At 48.2% G+C, this 16,954-nt stretch overlaps 3 protein-coding genes and 1 non-coding gene across 4 annotated transcripts; 3 read left to right on the forward strand and 1 right to left on the reverse strand.

The window, feature by feature from the left end:
- Window positions 1–276: 276 nt before the first annotated feature.
- ABB37_04186 lies at window positions 277–348 on the reverse strand. Its single transcript has one exon. It is a non-coding gene; the product is annotated as a tRNA-Gln (tRNA).
- Window positions 349–1,118: 770 nt separating this feature from the next.
- On the forward strand, window positions 1,119–4,539 carry ABB37_03829 (putative paraflagellar rod component; the record flags this gene model as incomplete). Its single annotated transcript, XM_015801291.1, has 1 exon — window positions 1,119–4,539. The coding sequence occupies exon 1, from the start codon at window positions 1,300–1,302 to the stop codon at window positions 4,537–4,539; it is 3,240 nt and encodes a 1,079-aa protein (XP_015659911.1). The 5' UTR covers window positions 1,119–1,299.
- Window positions 4,540–5,213: 674 nt separating this feature from the next.
- On the forward strand, window positions 5,214–7,603 carry ABB37_03830 (hypothetical protein; the record flags this gene model as incomplete). Its single annotated transcript, XM_015801292.1, has 1 exon — window positions 5,214–7,603. The coding sequence occupies exon 1, from the start codon at window positions 5,372–5,374 to the stop codon at window positions 7,601–7,603; it is 2,232 nt and encodes a 743-aa protein (XP_015659912.1). The 5' UTR covers window positions 5,214–5,371.
- Window positions 7,604–8,123: 520 nt separating this feature from the next.
- ABB37_03831 (protein kinase-like protein) lies at window positions 8,124–14,120 on the forward strand (the record flags this gene model as incomplete). Its single annotated transcript, XM_015801293.1, has 1 exon — window positions 8,124–14,120. The coding sequence occupies exon 1, from the start codon at window positions 11,778–11,780 to the stop codon at window positions 14,118–14,120; it is 2,343 nt and encodes a 780-aa protein (XP_015659913.1). The 5' UTR covers window positions 8,124–11,777.
- Between the last annotated feature and the right edge of the window lie 2,834 nt (window positions 14,121–16,954).

A 16,954-nucleotide genomic window follows, 5' to 3' on the forward strand; every position in this document is an offset into this window, starting at 1 on the left:
AGAAAGCGACATTTCCCTGTTTTCTTCCAGGCAACAGCAAACGAGAACCCCTCGCCGTTGGAACAGCAAATGCAAGACGATGACGTACCCAGGGTCGAGCGCAAGAAAAAGGAAAAAAACGCCGCGGGGCCTCCGTCGAATTTCCCTCTGCCTCTGCATCCCTTGCCTCCTACCCGTTTCCGCGCCCTTTCGCCGCGCGCCTCTTGTGATACTTCCCTCCTCGCCGAGCGGCCTCCTCCCCTCCTCCCCCGGGGGAGGAGGTGGGCGGGAAAAAGTCACTCCTACCTGGACTCGAACCAGGGTTATCGGATTCAGAGTCCGAGGTGATAACCGCTACACTATAGGAGCGCATGGCGTTTTGTGGTGGTGGTTAGGTGAGAGAGTTGAGCGGGATAGTTTGGAACTTTTTCTCGGGCGATAATTGCCCCCTCTCCCACCCCCCCCCCCCTCCGCCTCTGTCCCAGCTCAAAAACTGAAACGAGTAGCTTGCTTTTCTCACAGGAAGGCGATCCTCATCAAAAAGACGCACAGCGCTGCCTGTGATCATCGCGGTATTTTCTTCTTCGGTCTCCCCGGCGTGGAAAGAAGCGCCACAAAAAGCTGGCTTCAAAAAGTCCAACTGTGGCCGGTCCTGCTGCTCGGCCGGGCTTTCAAGCGGATTTGTCATCTCTGTGTGCTGCACAATCTCTTCTGTCGTCACAAGCTACGCAAACGAAGCCCAACAAGATTATTGGAAATTGGACAGCACAATCGTGTGCAACGACTCTGGCGCAGCATAGGTGGCGTTCAATAAGCAGCGCCACACTCTTTAACTGAAGACCTTTATTTTACTTCCAGTCCAAATGGCTCTAACAACGAGAAAGCAATAACACTGGAGACATTAACCCGCGCATACGTGGTTCACATTAAGGTTTCACGTTTGCAGACAATTAATTGAAAAACCTTTTCTCTGTGAGACGATACTTAATGCTTTTCATATCAGATGTGATAACAACACAAAAAAAGGGCGCCTTTGTTTTGCTCCTCCACTTTACACTGCTCCACTTCTTTTTCTCTCCGTATTTTTTTCTCCGTTCTTGTCTTCGTCATGTTTGTGTTTCAACGTGCTTACCACTTTCAGTGTTTTCACTTTTTTTTGCCTCGCACTTCATTCTGATTTCCGTTTTACTTGTCTTTTTTCTCTACTCTTTTCTTCGTGTGAACACAACGAGAGCAAAACCTCCTTTGCCTCTGACAGCATTTGCAAGAACTCACACACACCAAAAAGGCAAACTTCACAGAGGATCCACCACTGCAAAGATGACGGACGAAGCTTTTAAAAATGTGCTCACCGACCTTTCGAAGAAAGGGATCGCGCATGTCGACTGCTCGGGGCTCGAGTTAAATGACGACCAACTCGATCTTCTTCTCACGGCCATGGAGCACGCTCCTCTTTCCACAAAAACACTGAACCTTTCGAGAAATTGTATTACATCCGCTGGTGTGCCGTTTTTGTTGCGGTACTTGGAATACCGTCAAGTGGATGAACTCGTGCTACGCGATAACCAAATTGGAGAGGCCGCTGCCCTTTCTTTTTTGACTATTTTTAATACAGAGAGAGAAATCAAGCTGCTGGATCTGCACAACAACGAATGCACGGAGATGACCGCATCTCGATTGTTGTATCTCAGCAGAAGTGAGAAATATGCACCCGAAATTCGTCAGGCACTTATTACAGGACAGGTGTCAGCTATTTCGTTTTCGGGTCTTCAGTACGTGGATTTGGATCATGATCTTTTGCAGTACCTTTTGGTTGAGACGGAGGGTCTGCAGTCGGTCGATTTTTCTGGCATCGATATAAGCGGCGCAGTTGTCACGGTTATTGGCGGCGTTCTCAAGGACAGTAAATTATCTGCGCTTTGTCTTCGCGAATGCATGCTGACAAACGAAGCAGTGATGAAACTTATTGAGTCGGCGGATCTCCCCAATCACGAACACCTCAAGAGTCTCGATTTAAGCGGCAACATGAATCTCACAAATGATCTTGTGCGGAAACTTATCGCGGAACTTTTCGACAAAAGCAGCCACATTACTGTGTGCGATGTATCCAGCACATCGATCACCACGCTGTATCGGAATCAGATCCAGAAGGAGTGCGAACTGAGCAAAGAACCCACAGCAATCAAAAACGCTGTTGTGCAACTGCGAAACAATGCGCCCTCGGCCGTGAATATCAATTTGCAATGGGACGGTCCGCTGCCAACGTGCATGAACTACCTTGCCGAGCCACTTGCACAAAGTTCCATCGTGGAGCGCCTAAATATCAGCAACTCACTTGTTGACGACGCGGCTCTGAAGTTGCTGGCACAATCGCTGCAGCGAAATACCTCCCTCAAGACGCTTGAGCTCGCAAACTGCAACTTCACCGCTGTAGGAATAAAGGCAATCTTCGAGGTCCTTATGCGCGGCAAATGCGGCGTGCAGGAGGTGAACATCGCGAACAACAATCTCGGTGAAGACGCGGTCCAGTATATTGTGGCTGCTCTGCAGGCAAATCCGAAACTGACCATCATGAACGTCGATGTGAACCCTTCCATCTCAGAAAATTCTGCGCAGGCGATTTCTGGCCTCACCTTGGTAAATCGGGCGCCTCCACAAATCCGTTCAATTCTCCCTTCTCTTGAGAACAACGCGCGGGAGGTGACCGCAATCGATTTTTCTCCAAACACAGTTGCCGTCAACGACGATTCAGTGTGGCTGCTGTCGCAGGCCCTTCGCACGAACACAGTTGTGCGCTCGCTGAACCTCTCACACAACTCCATTGGCGATAGAGGCGCAACGTATCTTGCGGCGTTGTTCCGAGAAAACTCTTCTGTGGCCTCTTTGGATCTGTCCAGCAATTCAATTGGAAATCGTGGCGCGCAAGCTCTTTGTGACTGCTTTTATGCCAACCGTGGTTTGCAAGTTGTGAATTTGTCGAACAACGTGATGGATATGGAAGGCGTAAATAGCCTTACAGATGTATTGAGGAAAAACCACAAACTGCGCGAAATCAACATGGCAAAAACACGCGTTCCAGAGGAGTTTTCAACTGCGGTGCAGACGGCGTGCGCTTTGAACCGCGAATGCCCTGCGGTGAAGAACGCGTACTACTCACTTTGCGACAATGACACTTCGCTGTCTCAATTGCATTTGCACAACCTCACGGATGAGCGCGCGATTGACGACGAAAGCATGCGTTCCATCTGCTCAGCACTGCATTCCAAGGCTTTTGTGTATGAACTCGATGTGAGCGGCAACAAAATTGGTGCAGCTGGTTGCGCTCAACTGGCATCGGTTTTATCCGCGGAAGCGTGCAGGATTATGAGATTAAACCTGTCCAACAACCCGATCGACGACGTCGCCGCAGCCGAATTAGCGAAATGCTTTTCGAACAATACGACACTCACCAACATCGACTTGCGTCAAACAAACATTACGGACGCGGGAGCAGCGGTGCTGGCGAAAGGCGTTGAACTCAACTCTACGCTGTTTGATGTGAACATCTCCGAACACGTGCAAGGTAAAGGATGCACTTTGCTGAGTCGCAACCTGGCTCTCAATTGTGGTCCCAAGATACTCAAGGAAACGGTTCTGGCTCTGGACGCCGGTGCTGTGATGGAAGACATCGAGCTGAGCCAGCTGGCTGATGGACCAATCAATGACGCGATGTTTCAATTGTTGTGCCCCAGTTTGATATCGAATAAGCAAGTGCGAATACTGAATCTGTCGTACAACAGTATTACCACGGCGTCCATTCCTTACGTTATCGAGGTGGTGGAGTTGTGCCCAACTCTTTCTCATCTGGATCTCTCTCACAACAAAATTGACGAACGCGGCGCAAAAGAACTCGTTTCGTGTGCGGAGCGTGTGACCCATCTTCGAAACGTTCTGCTAACAGGCAATGGAATCACGAAAGAAACTCACGACCGCGTTATGCAACTCGTCGCGATGAACCTTGGCTCGGAGAAGCTGAAGCTGCTTGTTCTCTCCAGCGAACGTGGCGAGCTGCTGGATGAGGAAATCGATCTCAATGGGCGCTCTACTGAGCATCAACTGACAGATGAAGAGATCATCGTGCTCGCGGGGGTTTTGCGACAACGCAGCGAGGTGAAGTCGTTGGATCTCGGCAACAACCTTTTTTCAGATGCAGGTTGCATAGCCATTGCGGAAGTGTTGCGAGTAAACCACACCCTCGAAGCATTAAACCTTGCTGGCAACAACATTGGGGCCGACGGAGGCGAGGCGCTGTATTTGGCGCTGAAAATCAATCCACAACTGCAGTGTCTGAATCTGGATCGAACGACAATACCTCGCGAAATTGTCGAGGACATTGACAGTCTTCTGCACGTAAATCAAACAGTGTACAGAACGAAGGTCGACATGCAAAGCGCGAAGCTGGAGGAGATTTCTGACGAAACACAATTTCGATCCACGGACTATCACGCCGCACAGACCGCTGTTGTGGGAAGAGAGGCACTTGACAGCTGCAGGCGGGCCGATGCTCTTTTGTTGGAATAGGGCATTTATGCCTGCTCGAAATCGCGATATGTAACTTACGCCTTTCTCAACTATAAGATTCACTACCACCTCGCCAGAAGAATTTTTTATTTCTCTTTACTTTCTGATTTTGGAGCAGATCGGTTTTCTGTTTATTTTTGATTTCAACATTCGTATGTATAACGCTCTTTTTTTTTTTGATAGTATTATTGCGAAAAGCAAAATGGAAACAGTGATCTTTTTCTGGTTTTTATCGATGAACTAGTTTTGTAAAGAGGTCTTCTTAATTGAAATCGTCAAAGAAAGGAAAATGCCGGCAGCCGTGCTTTATCAGGCTTATATATCTCTACTTTTTCAGAGCACGTCTGCCGAATGTAGCATACAGTTTTCCCTTTCCTCTCCATGTATATTTTAACACGCAAAAAAAGAAAACCCCTGGCGCTCGTGGAAAAATAAAAAAGAAAGAGGGGAGGTCTTGAAAACTGTTATTACTTCCTGGTTATTGAAGACGAGCAGTGACTAGTGCTACTAGCCTTTGAAACTGGCTGAAGCTGTTTGATATGCGTAGTGGTAATTGCATTTGGTTGACGTTCACAACATCTCATGGGGTTGCGCTGAATCTGATAGCTCATGGTACCAATGCGTTTTTCTCTCGCTTCATTCTTTCGTTCTCTTCTTTTTTCCCTCTCCTATTAAGTTTTTCCTCTAATTGGGTTTATCTTGATGCCCGGGTGTCGAAGAGGCGTTTGCAATTCTTTCTTCTTGTTGCTGCTTTAGCTAATACTTTTCTCTTTTCCGGAAAACAAAGCATCTAATACAGGCGGTATGCTTTTCGACGGAGCGGAAGAGAAGGATGTCGAGTAATAATGGCGAAAAGACGATACCGCCGTTGTTCGTGCTTTCCGAACATTCCAGCTCGGTGCTTTGTTGTGATTTCTATCCCTCCAGATTGTATCACCGAGAGCAATCCAGCTGGCTTCTCTCCGGGGATGTTGATGGCACTGTCGTACTGTGGAATTTGTTGACGCGTCGTCCTCTGGCGTCGTTCTCTGTTTTAGAAGAGGCGCGTCGCCAGCTTCTTGATGGTGCTCAGAAAAGCAAAGACAAGCGAGAGGGGAAGCGAAGCAAAGATGCCACCGGTCATAAGCCGGATGCGGCGCTCCACTCACTTTTTTCTGCATTAGGCCCACATAGTCGGAGCGTGATATCCGTTGGCTTCATCCCGATCACTGTAGCACGTTCTGCGTTGCACGACGGTATCGCTGCTCCTCGTGCCACGGAAGACCTCTCATTGAACCAAGCACCACAGCAACAGTCCGAAAAGACGGCAGAGAAGGATGCAGCTGACTCCTCTCCGGTTATCGCGCTGTACACACCGAAATGCGCATTCGAGGGGCCGCAACGACAGCGCTTTCGGCTGACTCGCCGCACTTCGTCGCGCCCACCTGCAACGACGTATTCTTCTCCAGTCGTTGGGGCCACGACTCACCAGACATCGCTACAGCCACCTGCGACATCACCATCTGGCGTTTGCTTCTATACGCATTGCCGCGATCAGTGCGTGTATATCTGGTCGATTTCTTTGCCATGCACTTGTTCAGCCAGTACTACCTCGTCTCTGCGACTCATGGCAGCGCTGACTGCTCCGCAGCACGGCTTCTGTCCCGTGGAAAGTGTCACGACAGTCGACGACGGATCGTCACGGACGTATCTGGCTGTTCCTCATGACTCGCACGGTGAGATCACTATATGGGAGTTAGAATGGAGTGAAAAACAGGACAACGCTCCTTACCGATCAGAGGACCGTGGGCCAACCACGATTGGGGACTCCGTGGTGACAAATGCAACCTCCACGTCAGACAACAGCGAAGAGGAAAGCGACGATGCTGAAGAAGTGGACACCACAGGGATGACTCCGATGGACGCGCTAATTGCTCGTGCCGCTGCACAGGAGCAACGTGAAGAAAAACGGCACAAGACTCCGCGGAAAAACGACTCAAATATTCATACTGCGACCGAGAGTGATGAACGCCAAAATCAGCCCCAAAGCCGCCGCCATGTGACCCCTGACGCCATCGTAACCAAGACTGAGCGTGCTTCTTTTTTGTGTTTTGTGGCGCCATTTGCGACGACGGCAGCATGTGGCTTTTCTGTAAGGCGTCTTTGCAGCTTTTCTGCATGTCCGCATTTTAAAGGAGGCATCATCATGCGTCTTACGATGTGTGCGGACGGCCAACACCTTGCGGTAGCCTTTGAAAGCGGTCACGTGGCTCTCGCGCGCTTCCGCGTCTCAGCTGAGAAAAATAACGAAGGCTGCACAGATGTAGGTGCCGCCGAAGGTGATTTTTTTGAACGCAATGCCGGCTTTCAACGCGCAAAAGTGACACCATCGTGTGCGAGCGTGCGATGCGCTGTTCGTGCCTTTGCCGAGTCCGCCTTGGCATGCTGGTGGAGCGGGCGGCGTGTGTTGGCCTGCTCTGCTGAGGGTGGGCTTCACTGCTATGAGGTTGCCTTCGCGCCACACGAGAGCGTTTCTGACGCACCGTCTTGTGCGACGGACGGTCTGCTTCAACTGCAACTGCTGTGGAGTGTCACGCTTCGCAAAGGGATCGGCAGCGTGTGCATGCAAGCGAATCTAGTCGTCACAGGTTGTTGGGACAGCACGTTGCGGCTCTACGACGCCCGCGACGGGCGACTCGTGAGCATTTTGAGCTACCAACAGGAAACGATTAACGAGGTCCGCATGACACCGTCGGCCGTTGCACGCGTAGCGGCCTTCGGCTTTGACGCCCGTCAGCCACGCTGCTATGCGGCAACGCCCGCGTTCTTGGCACTTGCGGGCACTCAGGGTGGCAGCGAAGGCGCATCCTCTTCGATTGATTGCGGCCACGATGAAAACGGATCCGCCGTCTCGTTCACCTGCGCTGATCGCAAACAAAACACTTTCACGCCAGATCACGCGGACGGAGACGAGGAGCTTGTGTATGTGTTTGCGTCCGCAAGCAAGGATGGAACTGTGGCTTTGTGGCGTATTGACATGCAACTGATTGTGGAAACGGCTGCTCTGAAAGTTATCTCGACTTAATCTCTTGCCTGAGTAGCCAGTATTGCCCGCAGCGCAGTCCTTTAAGTTGTAAAACGGACTGCAGAAGGACGGGTGTGGTGATCATTATTATTGATTTCCTCTGACTTCCTCAGGTATTACATTCCTCTGTTAAGTGAACGCTCTCACGAATCATCATTGTTGCTAACGGCTCCTTTTTTTTCTATCCACTGCGCCCTCTCAAAAGTGGTGAGCGACTCGCTAATGGCCACCTATTGCTTTACGAGTTTTCTTTCTCGTTCAGCCGCTACCATGTTTACTCAACTGGAAAAGAAAGCAACAACCGAGCACAGCGATAACAGAAAACAAAATGAATATTCGCTTGTCTTTGGGGATGCCATTGACACTTCGCTATTGTTTATTGTCTGTCCTCTTTTTAATTCTCTTTCTGTTCTCAACTCCAACTCCTGAACTGCTTTTCTTTGTTTTTTTTTTTCACACCTTTACGACTCGCTACACTCTGTTGTGCACTTTGCTCTTGATGCATTCTCCCATCCCAAACAGTCTTTTTCCTTAATAACACGTGTCTTGGATATGAACCTATTATCACCGGCTGTAAACGCATAACATTAACATTTTCTATTCAGTACCCACCGCTAAGACACCGAAAAGGAGTCTGCTTTACTGAAATTCTCATTACCACAATCAAAGAACAAGGCACTGTATTTCCTCGCGGTCTTACACAGCTTTGCGTTACATACCAACAACCGTTTTTTTAAAAGCCATCGATCAGGTACTTCTCAAATTGTCCGCACCACGGGAAAAAGATTCTTCTCTTTCTTCTTTTTCTTTTCTCTCATCAAAAGACAAAAAGCGAAAAGGAGATCTCGTTGATTTGAATCCTTATTAGCTTGCATCTCTTTTGTTTTCTGTTTTCTCCTTCTTTGGAAAGCAGTAGAAGAAGAAGGCAAGCAAAAAAGATACGCAGTTCAGAAGGATTCTGCTACGCAATTCACTCATATCGATACACTAGAGCGCCGCGTTTGCCCCGGGAACGGCGTTTCTTCTTCGGAGAGACGCCTTGCCTTTTCACACGCCCGTGTTAGGAATTGACGATCTGTTTTGCAGAGCCGTGATCCTTTTCCTTAAACGTTTCTTTCTCTCTCTTTTTTTTATGCACTGAGAGAAAGGAGAAGAACAAGAAGAAGCGCTTGCTTTTGTTGTCACAGCTATCAGTGACTCTTTTTTCCTGTGATATCATTAAGCAAGCACACACTCCGAACGATATCATATATACATACACACACACCCACAAAAGAATTTTGTTTCCGAAATTCAACGTTTACCTGTGCGTGAAATACTGAAGATAGTTTCGCGCGATAGCTTACCGTTATCTATCTGTCTCTATATCTATCTTTTTATAACAAGAAGAAGACGAACGCTCCGATTGAAACGCAACACAAAACTGTCAGGAAGCTTCAAGACACACATCGCCGTCTGAACCGATTCCACTTCGGTTGGTGTCTTGCCGTGCGAGCTCTCCTCTCCCGCCTTTTTTCTTCGATACCCACCTTGTTCGTTTGCGTCTTGGTTTGCCCTCTCTCTTCCACTTCTTTTTGTACTTCGACAACATCAGTAGAAGAAAAAGGAGCGACTGAGAAAGGCCAGCAGGCACGCGAGGGCTCGTGAAGAACAAGTAGGAGAAGCTATCTTCGCACACAAGGGAAGCAACATTTCATATTGACGTTTTAGTTTTTCGTGGCTCCCAAAGCAGTTCTCGATTTTTCGCATTATTACTACTATTATTGGCGCCTCAGTCTTTCTTTTGTTTTCCCCTTGCAACTCGATAATAATCTATTATCACCTCTCTTTTTTTGTTTTCGCTCGCTTTTTTTTTTTCTATTCAAGTCTTTCATTTCTTCTTTTTGTTCTAGTTTTAGTTTCAGATTCGTTATTCTTTCCTAGCTTTGTTTTCTTTCTTCTCTTCCGTCTTTTTTTCTCTTCTCTCTTCTCTCTTTTGCTTGACGTTTTGATTTTTCTTCATCATTTTGCTCTTTTTTTCTTTTCTCTACATCTTGCTTTCGTCTTCGATTTGCCTCCCTTAAGTTAAAGCAAGCTTCCACTCTGATTCGTTTACACTTCTCACGTCACCTTTTTCTCTCTTTTTCTTTCCGTTTTTTTTTCTCGTTCACTGATTTTGAAGTTTTATTTCTGCCCCAACTTTCGTCTTTCTTAGGTGCGACTATCTCCTCGACATCTCTGTATAGCCCCCCCCCTCTTTTCTTTTCTGTCAGGGCATTCAGAGAGAGGTATTTCTAGAATTGCGCGCTCAATACGTCAACGCCTTTCTTTCTTTTTCATTTCCTAAACTACCTCTCACTCTCTCTTCTTCTTTTTGTTTGGTTTTGTTTTTCACTTCTCCTCGTTTACATTCCCGTATTTCTGTTTTTTTCCCCGTGTGTCTTTGGGATACTGCGTTGTCCTGAAGAAGCCATATAGTATTTCCAAAAGACAAAAACACACACCGCACGAGGAAACTATTCCCTGCTTACCCACGAACGTAGACGTATTTGTAGTCACACCTACATTGACTATCCCAACTCCAGTTCTTTCTAGGTGAAGCTGAAAGGCTGAAGATACCTTTTTTTCTATTCTTTTTCTTCCTCGCAGGAAAAGAATTGAAGAGCGAAGGCAGACGAGAAAAAGTGGTTTTCTTTTTCTTCCACTTCACACTCCAGCTTTACGTTTTCGTCAAGGGTGAAACTGGCAAATCCCTGTGGCGACAAGATCGACAAAAAGTCTGGAAAACGCCTTTCTTTTCTCGCATAGTAGAAGTAGAGTGATATATATATTTCTGTTTACTCCTTTGCGTACTCCTTTGAGTACTGCTTTTTTCCCCTTCTTTTCATTTTTCCGGTGTGTGTATTTGTCACACGTTTGTTTCTCTGGTTTCCTCTTTCAGGACTTTCTTTTATTTCTTTATTTATCTATTTACTGATTGAGAAGGGCTGCCGGTTTTTTTTTCTCGAGTAATTCTCCTTTTACTGTATCGTCGTTGCACATTCCAATTCCTCTCTCAACTTGAGTAGTGCTCTCTCCACACCTGCATACACAAGCCTACGTCGAAGGTGTAGATCGATTTCAATTCCTCTTTCTCTTGTTTTTCCCCTCGTGGATTCACTTGGATTCCCTACGCTTTATTTTTCTCTCTTTGTTTGACTAAGTCGCTCTCTTTTTTTTCTTTTGCTTCTCTTTGGTTCATCCACTTTCATCAGTTTTAGTGAAGCTTGATCTTTTCAGGTTAACAGGAAAGAGGTAGGGGCGAAAGGGATCGATTATCTTACCTCTTTTGTTTTTTTTTGTGTCAACCTTCAGGTGAGAACTTTAAAAATAGTCTTTACCTTGTATCTCCTTGTCATTTGATCGTTACGCTGTACTTGGATATCAATCAGACTATTTTCGGCTTTACATACATCTCAGTTTTCGATCTTTTTTCTGTTTTGTTTTCTGCGCGTTCTTTTCGCCTTTGATTTCCACTCTTTCGTTTCTGTGCTTCTTTGCTGTTTTACGCTAATTTCCCGTTAACAACAACAAAAAGACTGTCTTTGGCTTAATTTTTCTTCTTCTTTTTTGTCAAACCGTTGAATAGGTAAATCAAAGTTGCACCGTTGTAAGGAACTTCGCGAAGAGAACAACAGCTACTTGACCACACAGCTTGGTGGCATTTAAAAAGCTGTTCTCTTCGATTCGGCCAAGAGAAGCTGTGTTTCAATACGTTTTGCTTTTCGTTTTGTGAAGCTCAACGGCTTTACATACCCTTCTCTTTTCGTTCTGCTAGTCGTCTCTCTTCATCCGACCTTCATTGTCATTTAGAAAAGGTGCTAGCAAAAGCCTTCTTTTTTCTTGACAATCGGTGTTGTTAGGGAGTCCACAGCAGAACAAGTGTCCGAAAACGGACAAACCAAAAAAACCACCAAAAAACTCTGCGTAGTTGTTGAAAAGGATCGTTCTTGCTGATCAAGTTCCAATAGAACAAAGAAAAGAAAAGATTTTTTTCGTCCCCTCCCCCCTTCCACCACCATCACGTAGTTTCGTGGTCTTGCTTTTTTGTTTTGTTTAAAGAAGCAGTCTAGTGGTGCGGAGCTCTACCTGTGTGTTTTTCTTCCCGTTTTTCACATCTATCTTGTTTTTATTGCTGTTTTTCAACGTGTGAAGGATGAAGTCGTACCGCATTCCTGCGTCTTACCAGAAGGGACGCTACGTCCCCAGCAAGGTGCTTGGCACGGGCACCTACGGTCAGGTGATTAGGTGCTACGACACCATGACAGGCAAGGAGGTGGCTGTGAAGGTGGCACAGAGCGACGCCGCCTACCGCCGCTCCGCACTTAACGAGATCAGCGCGCTCGTAGCGCTGAAGGAAAACCACGACTCCGTCAACATTTTGGACTCCTTCGAGGATGATGGCCACGTCTGCATCGTCTCGGAGCTGCTGGACCGCAACCTCTTCGAGGTGCTGCGGAACCGTGGCTTTGGCCCCCTCTCGCTGAGCGAGGTGCGCCAGGTGGCGAAGCACGTCTTGGGCGCCCTGGCCGCCCTGCACAACACCGGCTTTATTCACTGCGACATCAAGCCCGAGAACATCATGCTGCGCTGCCACGAGTCCACCAGCTCGGACAACTCGCCCGCACTCCACCCTTTCAACGGCGACGGCTTCAACAACAGCGGCTGCTCCAACCGCAGCGGTGAGCTGCCCAGCAACACCCACACCTTTGCCCCTGGGCAGGAGATGATGATGGTGGACTCAAACAGCAACCTCAACAACCAACTGTGGCGCAACTCGAGCGCCATCGACGCGGCGGCGGGCAGCTCGCACTCCGCAGCCTTCTTCGAAAGCGAGTTGAACTTCGGCTTTTCGCAGCGCTACGGGCCCAAGACGATGGGGCGGAGCAGCAACGGCAACGCCGCGCGCAACGGCAGCAGCAGCTTCGATGCCCTCTTCGGCACCTCGCCGACGTCAAACAATAACAACAGCAGCAGCAACGGCATGCGCAACGACAGTCGAGTGGAGCGCAACTTCCCCGCGCCCAGTGAAGAGGAGGCGGAGCGGCGGCGCAGTAGCATCGCCTTCAGTCCTTACTGCCGCACCTGCCTCATCGACTTCGGGGCGGTGCGCCGCTTCCACGAAAACACGTACTACGATGTTCAGTCCCTGTGGTACCGCGCGCCGGAGGTGCTGTGCGGGCTACCCTACACAACCGCCATCGACTCGTGGAGCGTCGGCTGCGTGCTCTTTGAGCTCTTCACCGGCAAGCCCTTCTTCCCCGGCGAGAACCCGCAGCAGCAGCTCTCTCTCATCGTCCAGCACGTCGGCTACCCCTCGCAGACGGCCCTCTCCATGGGATGCCTGGCCTGCCAGTACAATCTGCCGATGTTGCACGTAACGGCGGAAAGCCGTCGCGAGCACGTGCGGCAGTGGGTGCGGTCGTGGCGCGAGGCGGGGCTGCAGCGGTGGCGCAAGCACCAACTGCAGAAGCAACAGGACGCCATCCCACCGCTGCGCAACCCCCGCTCGCGCTACACGGCCGACAGCAGCAGCTCCACCGACGACGACGACGCCGTCGCGAACGGCAACCCCTTTGACGAGTCCGACGTCGACGGCACCTCTGAAGAGCGCGAGCTGCTGATCGACCTGATCTGTGAGCTGCTGAACCCGGACGAGACGCAGCGGCTGAGCTGCACGCAGGCCCAGCAGCACCCCTTCCTGAGCGCCCTGCAGTGCTGCAACGCGACGCCGTGCCCGTTCACCGCGACGCCGGTGGTGTGCCTTGGGACGCAGTCTGCCATGCCGCAGCAGGTGCCGTGCGTGATGGCCTCCATGCCCATGGCGCACCCCGTCATGATGGCCGCCTCTCCGGTGAGCTTGCAGATGGGCTGCTCGCCTGTGAGCCCCTTCATGCTTCACACCGCCGCCGGGTCCACCGTGCCCTACACAGCGTCGCAGATGGACTCCATGGCGCCGGGGCTGGACATGAACAGCTCCTCCGTGGGCATGGCGCCGCACCAGCAGCCCCCGCCGGCCTTCGGCGCCTACGCGAATGCGCACAACCCGGCAATATTCGCCGCAGCTGCACCCGTCATGGCACACGCATTGCCCATGTACACGCCCATCGCCCATGTCTCAAATGACAACAGTGCGCAAACCTGCATGCCTCTCGGCCTCTCATCTTCCAGCACCGGTGTGTACAACTCACCCGCCTCGACCGGTTCGCTTCCGCAGCCAACCGCCGTGAGCATGTCGCCCTCCTTCTCCTCGCCGACAGCCTTCTCGCAGGTGCACGTGCCGCTGGGATTTTCGCCTGTGGCGATGCCCGGCATGAGCGGCGGAAATGAGATGAGCTCGATGCAGTCACTGGGGGCGCCGTCGTACATGCTGGCCACCAACGGCGCGATGCCATACGTCAGTGGCTACCACACGGATACCGCCCCAGGCGGGATGTCGTCGTACGTGCTGTGCCACTTCCAGCAGCACCCCTCGTGCGCCACTGTGATTTCGCCGTAAGTGGATGAGAATGAAATTCGAAACAGGAAAGATGTCGTGTGGTGAGTCAGAAGCATCGTAAAGTTTCTCTTTCCTCATTTTTCTCCCTTTCTGTTCATTTTCATTTTCCCATGTTTCCTTACGTGCTTTTGTTCGTCCTTTTTAAATAAATTTAGAGCTTCAGACGGTGAAGTCATGTTATTTGTACTTTGACCGCCCACGACTCTCTTCTACTCCTTTTTTTTCTCCTTTCACCTCCCTCTCACCTTAACTCTGTTGCTGTTCTTTACCGCGCTCTTTGTCTTCCACTCTTTTTCATTTTTCAATAGTCCTCTGTTTCGTTTCTTTTACTTTTCGTTTCTGTGTTTTAAATTTCGCCCGAGCGCGTGCGGTGACAACGAAATTCGACCTCTTCTCCACTTCTTTGTTCCTCTTTCCGGTGTTTCTGTTCCTCGCTCCATCCCATACTCTCGCTGCTTTTTTTTTTTCTCTCTTTTCGAAGCGAGAGAAGCCGAACGAAAAGCGCAGAAAAAATGAGTTGATGCTCGAAAAAAAAAATGAAATGAATATCACCACAAATAAAAAAAGATATATGTAATCATAATTTACCACCTCTTTTCTAGTTTCTCTTTTCTTTGTTTCTTTGCTGGATTTACCACACAACTTTTCCTGTGAAAAGAAGAAACCAACAACTACAAACGAGCCTTCAAACTGTCGTCTGGTTGGACTTATCTCTTTTCTTTTCCCTTCTGCTCTTTTTACGTTTTCTTTTTCCCACTGTTTTGCTCCTTCCGGGTGCCATTTCTCGCATCCCAAAACATATACATATACATATATGTATTATAATTTACTTTTCTTTTTTTTTTCCCTAGCGCGGCATTTTTTAACAGTAAGATTTAGTTTATGGTCGCTAAATGTGCTCTTTTTTTGTTTTATATGATACAGTTATCTTACTCATTGATGATGAAGTTGTTCTGAGTAACGCGGCTTGATGTATCCGTCGATACTTTTCATTTCTGTTTGTAAGAAAAACTCTTTTCTGTTTGTTTTTGCGCCTTTAAAATTTGAGTCTTATGCGCGTTTCTTCGGCTGTAATGTTTCGTGTTTGTTATTTGTTTTATCCGTTTTCTACGGCATCTCTTTACGTCCACGTTTACATCTTTCCTTTCCTTTCTTTTCTTTTCTTTGCTGCAAGTGCCTTGCTCGTCGATATGTTGTACTTTTTCTTTTTTTCTTTTCCCTCCGTCGTACCTTTGCTCACAAATGATATGGAGTTTTTCCTATTTCATGTAGGTATGTAATCCCACCGTGCGACCCGAAGCTGCAACAGCTTTTCTTTTGCTTTTCCACTCAAGATGAGGAAAAAAGAAAGAAAGCTACTGCAGTGCTTTCCATCGAATGCTGCCTCTCTGTTTCTTGTCTCTTACTCGCTCTTTTGCTTTTTTCTCTGTTCCATAAATAATCTAAAAAGAGATATCTATTGGCCAGGCACAAACTCAGTGGCGATCCTGCACAACCGTGTGAGGGAAACGCACAGCTCTGCGTCATCACATTTTTGTTTTTAAAAAGAAAAAGAATGGTATCGGAAGGAGGAGATGAAAGAAAGGTACGCGAAACTACACACACACACACACAAACAAAAAAAACAATGACGCCGGTGACGACAAAAGCAAACGCTGGCGTTGAAGATATTGTTTTCTTTTCCTCACGGCGTTTATTATTATTATTATTATTATTATTTGAACTGAGTGTAACGCTTTGTTTTTTTTTTTCAATTAAATTTGTGTCTTTGTTCTTGGACGCTATTTTTCGTTCTCTCATGTACCAGGCTTCACGGGAACATTGGTTAAATTGCCTGTACGTTGATCTGCTATACGGCCGAGTAAACTCGACGCACACACGATGATTACAGAGGAAAAAGCAACGCGGGATATCTCAAGACCAACCGGTACGGCCTCTGTTAGAGATGAGTTGAAGTGATGTTTTTCTCCCACCTGCACGCCCTATTTTTACTCCGCCTCTTCTCCTTATGATGTGTGTGTTTGGATGCAAATATGAAACGGTGATAAGTATCAAAATCATTTTTCTTTCCCGATATCCCTCAGCAATTTCTCATGGACGTTGAAATGCCTTTGCTCTTTTTTTTTCTGCTTTGATTGGTTTCCCGTCATTTTTTTCTTTCCCCCAATTTCATTAGCATCCAGAGCTATTTGGAGAGGTTTGATTCGTATGCTTGTGCTTGTGTGCTCAATTGCGTATGCTGTTCTCGTTTCTTTTTTTCTTGTTTACTCCGACTGTGCTTTTTATGCTTTCAAACTGATGCGTTGTTTTTATTTTATTTTGACATTGTATGACGTTCTTCACTCGCGCCAAAGATTTTCACTCTTGTACATTCATTGTTGTATCTCCGGCTCTTTTTCTCGTGTAGCATGCGGTTTTTGCGCACCCCAGCGCTGCGTTTCTTCGTTGGACTTGTGCACCATCTATACACGCTCTTTGAAGCAGAACAATCCGTCATGAGAGCCACGACCTGAGCTTTTACACGCGTTTCAGTCTTGTCCTTCTTTTTCCTTCTCTCGTCGTTTGTGATGCGGAGAAGGGATGCCTCAAACTCTCTCAGCCTTTCCCGCTATTCCTTGTGACCTGACGTACAAGACAAACCTGCCTCGCTTCAATCTAGCACGGCGCACACTTCCAGCTTTCGCGCGTCGAAAAGAGAAAAGAGAAGATACTTTTGGCGCAAACAGAGGCTTTTTCCATTCTGTTTTCCCACTTCTGTTGACCTGGTAACGTTGTCATTCCTTTTTCGTTTTCCTTGTTCCTCTTTGCATACTTTGCATGAAAATCAACCTTGT

The sequence above is a fragment of the Leptomonas pyrrhocoris genome (genome assembly GCF_001293395.1).
Source record: "Leptomonas pyrrhocoris isolate H10 chromosome Unknown, whole genome shotgun sequence".
Lineage (NCBI taxonomy): Eukaryota > Euglenozoa > Kinetoplastea > Trypanosomatida > Trypanosomatidae > Leptomonas > Leptomonas pyrrhocoris.